The sequence below is a fragment of the Rana temporaria genome, chromosome 8 (assembly GCF_905171775.1).
Source record: "Rana temporaria chromosome 8, aRanTem1.1, whole genome shotgun sequence".
Classification (NCBI taxonomy): domain Eukaryota; kingdom Metazoa; phylum Chordata; class Amphibia; order Anura; family Ranidae; genus Rana; species Rana temporaria.
This window is the reverse complement of record NC_053496.1, coordinates 48,044,403-48,047,670: the sequence shown is the minus strand read 5'-3', so window position 1 is coordinate 48,047,670 and position 3,268 is coordinate 48,044,403. Positions and strand designations below refer to the sequence as shown.

General features: G+C 43.2%; 1 protein-coding gene across 1 annotated transcript; it reads left to right on the top strand.

The window, feature by feature from the left end:
- Positions 1–344: 344 nt before the first annotated feature.
- LOC120946907 (olfactory receptor 1019-like) lies at positions 345–1,825 on the top strand. The gene has a single exon (XM_040361731.1). It carries the CDS (start codon positions 820–822, stop codon positions 1,726–1,728), a length of 909 nt encoding a protein of 302 aa, XP_040217665.1. The 5' UTR covers positions 345–819; the 3' UTR covers positions 1,729–1,825.
- The last annotated feature ends 1,443 nt before the right edge of the window (positions 1,826–3,268 follow it).

The window sequence follows — 3,268 nt, the reverse complement described above, 5'->3', positions numbered from 1 at the left end:
CCAGTCACCACCTGGGCACTCTCCCCAGGGATTGGGGCTGGAACCATATACAAATTTAAGATGCTCAGTTAACTATACCACCCACTACATTTTTGAAGCCGCTAGAAAACAGGTAGAAGTAATCAAACCGGCAGCCTGCAGGGCCTAGAGCAGCCCGAGGTATTTACAAGATGATAGACAGAATATAAGAGAACCACAAAAACGAAATTTGCCTAACCTAACTAGCAACCTATCTGAGATGTCAACAATACTGGTTGGTTGATGAACTTTACATTGTGATTATATGCCTGCATGATTGTGATAGGAACATTTGTACAAGTCCCAGTCTCTCTCTACAAGTGCTGCTGTGAGTTGTATTCCATTTTGTTGTTGTTTTGTTTACAAAGTGATGAATGGTCTGTAACTGGGCTACATGATTCATTCATTTTTAGTGTGTTGAGTGCACTACAACTAACCTTTTAACTGGCCCGCACCTTTGTTTTTCCAGCTCATTACAAAAACAGAGAAATTATTTGTGCTTTGTAAAGAAGTAAACTAAAAGTCCTTATTTCCCTGTTGGAAATGTCCTTTGGGGTGCCATCAAAACAAATACATGGCACCACGGTATGTGTGGTAATGCACATTGCAATAAAACAAGAGTTTTACCACATGTTACAGCAGTGGAAAAATGCAAATGGTTCCTTGCAGATAAGAAGCACATATGAAAACCATTATTTGACCTACAGGCTGATGAACTAGTGTCTTCTGGTATTGGGTCACTGATATTTATTTACAATATTTCTCTAATTGAACAGATGAAGAGAGTTTGAATTTCTGGCGATGAATACGAGTTCTGTGATGGATTTTACCTTCAAGGGGCTCACTGACAACACTCAACTCAACATTCCATTGTTCATAATATTTCTTCATATTTATTTTACAACTGTAATTGGTAATGTTGGCCTCATCTCCCTAAATATAATGGACACACATCTACATAAGCCCATGTACTTGTTTCTGAGCAATCTTTCCTTTGTGGATCTCACATATTCTTCGTCAGTCACCCCTAAAATGTTAAGGGACTTTTTAAGTACAACCAAGACCATCTCTTTTCTTGGCTGTGCCATCCAGATGTATGTCTTTGGATCCTTTGCTACAGTTGAATGTCTTCTTCTGGGAATCATGGCCTATGATCGCTATGTGGCCATCTGTATTCCATTGATGTATCAGGTCCACATGAGTAGTATCTTGTGTCTCCGAATGTTGGTTGCTACCTATTGTGGAGGTTTTTTGAATTCTCTTGTGCACACAGTTTTCGTTTTCCGTCTTAACTTTTGCACGACCAACATTATTGATCATTTTTTCTGTGACATTCCACCGCTCCTTAAGCTGTCCTGTTCTGATGTGTCCATGAACTTAGCTGTTCTGATTATTTTAGGTGGCCTGGTCACCGCGGGCAGCATCATACTGATCTTTGTCTCCTACACCAACATTATACTGGCCATTCTGAGAATCCGGTCAACCCAGGGAAGATACAAGGCTTTTAACACTTGTGCTTCTCATATGACTGTTGTCAGTCTTCTATATGGAACTGTCCTCTTTATGTATTTTCGTCCTTCTACTAGCTATGCCTTGCAGCAAGACCGGGTTGCTTCTGTGTTCTACAGTATAGTTATACCTATGTTAAATCCTCTCATATATAGTCTTAGGAATTCCGAGGTTAAAGAAGCATTAGGGAGAATATTTTAAATAGTTACTAATGTTTCCAGGCCCCCTAAACCACTACTGCCATGCTCTTGTTTGTTTCATTTTAGAGCAACGTGTCAGTCATCTGAAAGTAGCCCTCCATGGTCCTAAACAACAATAATAATATACTGGTACAAGGTACAAGTATACTCAGTATACAAGTATACTCAGCACTCTAGAGCCCAGTGGATTAAATAGAGTGCAAAATTTCCATATAAGGTTGAAAATCACAGCGGTTATGGTGAAACCCAACCCTGCAGCTCCTACTGGATAGACCTTAGATCGATCCCTTGATAAACATGCAGAGAAACATGTCTATCAAGGGGTCAATCACAGGTCTACTCAGTAGTAGGGATGAGCCGAACACCCCCCCATTCGGTTCGCACCAGAACCTGCGAACAGACCAAAAGTTTGTGTGAACTTTAGAACCCTGTTAAAGTCTATGGGACTCGAACGTTTGAAATCTAAAGTGCTAATTTTAAAAGCTAATATGCAAGTTATTGTCCTAAAAAGTGTTTGGGAACCTGGGTCCTGCCCCAGGGGACATGTATCAATGCAAAAAAAGTTTTAAAAACTGACGTTTTTTTGGGAGCAGTGAATGTAATAATGCTTAAAGTGAAACAATAAAAGTGAAATATTCCTTTACATTTTGTATCTAGGGGGGGTGTAAAGTATGCCTGTGAAATAGCGCATGTTTCCCGTGCTTAGAACTGTCTCTGCACAAAGTGTCATTTCTGAAGGAAAAAAAGTAATTTAAAATCACTCGCAGCTATAAGGGGGATGGGGTCACGTGACGGATGGCCCCGCCTCACCTATATAAGAGCTGTCACTGGCTCAAGCCGCGTCATTCGCCGGGCTGTCTCCGGTGGAGACAGGCAGCCGGCGATGCGTGCGCTCTGGATCCCGGACCTGGATGAAGAGATCTTTTTTGGACCCTGGCAGAGAGGAGATCCCCCGTCGCAGGATACCGACAACGTTGGAGCGGGGACCGAGAGTGTATTACCACCACTGGATTTTTTTTTCTTTTTTAATAAAGAACTTTTTCCACAGTGTGTGTGTGTGTGTGTGTGTTTTTTACAATTCTTTACACTTCCTTAGTGAAATGGTAGAGGAACAATGTACCCCATTACCATGGGGGGGGCCAGGATCTGGGGGTCCCCTTTGTTAAAGGGGTCTTTCAGATTCCGATAAGCCCCCCGCCCGCAGACCCCCACAACCACCGGGCAAGGGTTGTGTGGATGAGGCCCTTGGCCCAGATTCAGGTACGACTTGCGCGGGCGCAATGGCGATTTGCGCCGCGCAAGTACGGATTTGCGCCCAGGCAAATTTGCGGGTGAACCAGAAAGCAAGCTAAGCCTGAAATGTGGCATTTTTCCACGGAGGCAGTTTCTCTGCCCCGGCGCAATTAAGGGGCAATTTTGCTCAGGGGGCAACTTGCGCTCTCATGGTTTTCCCTCAGCAAATATGCAAATGAGGAACTACCACTGATTCAGAAACTTGCGCGTGTGAGGCGCATTTTGCGCCCAAAGCGCGCAAGCTGTTC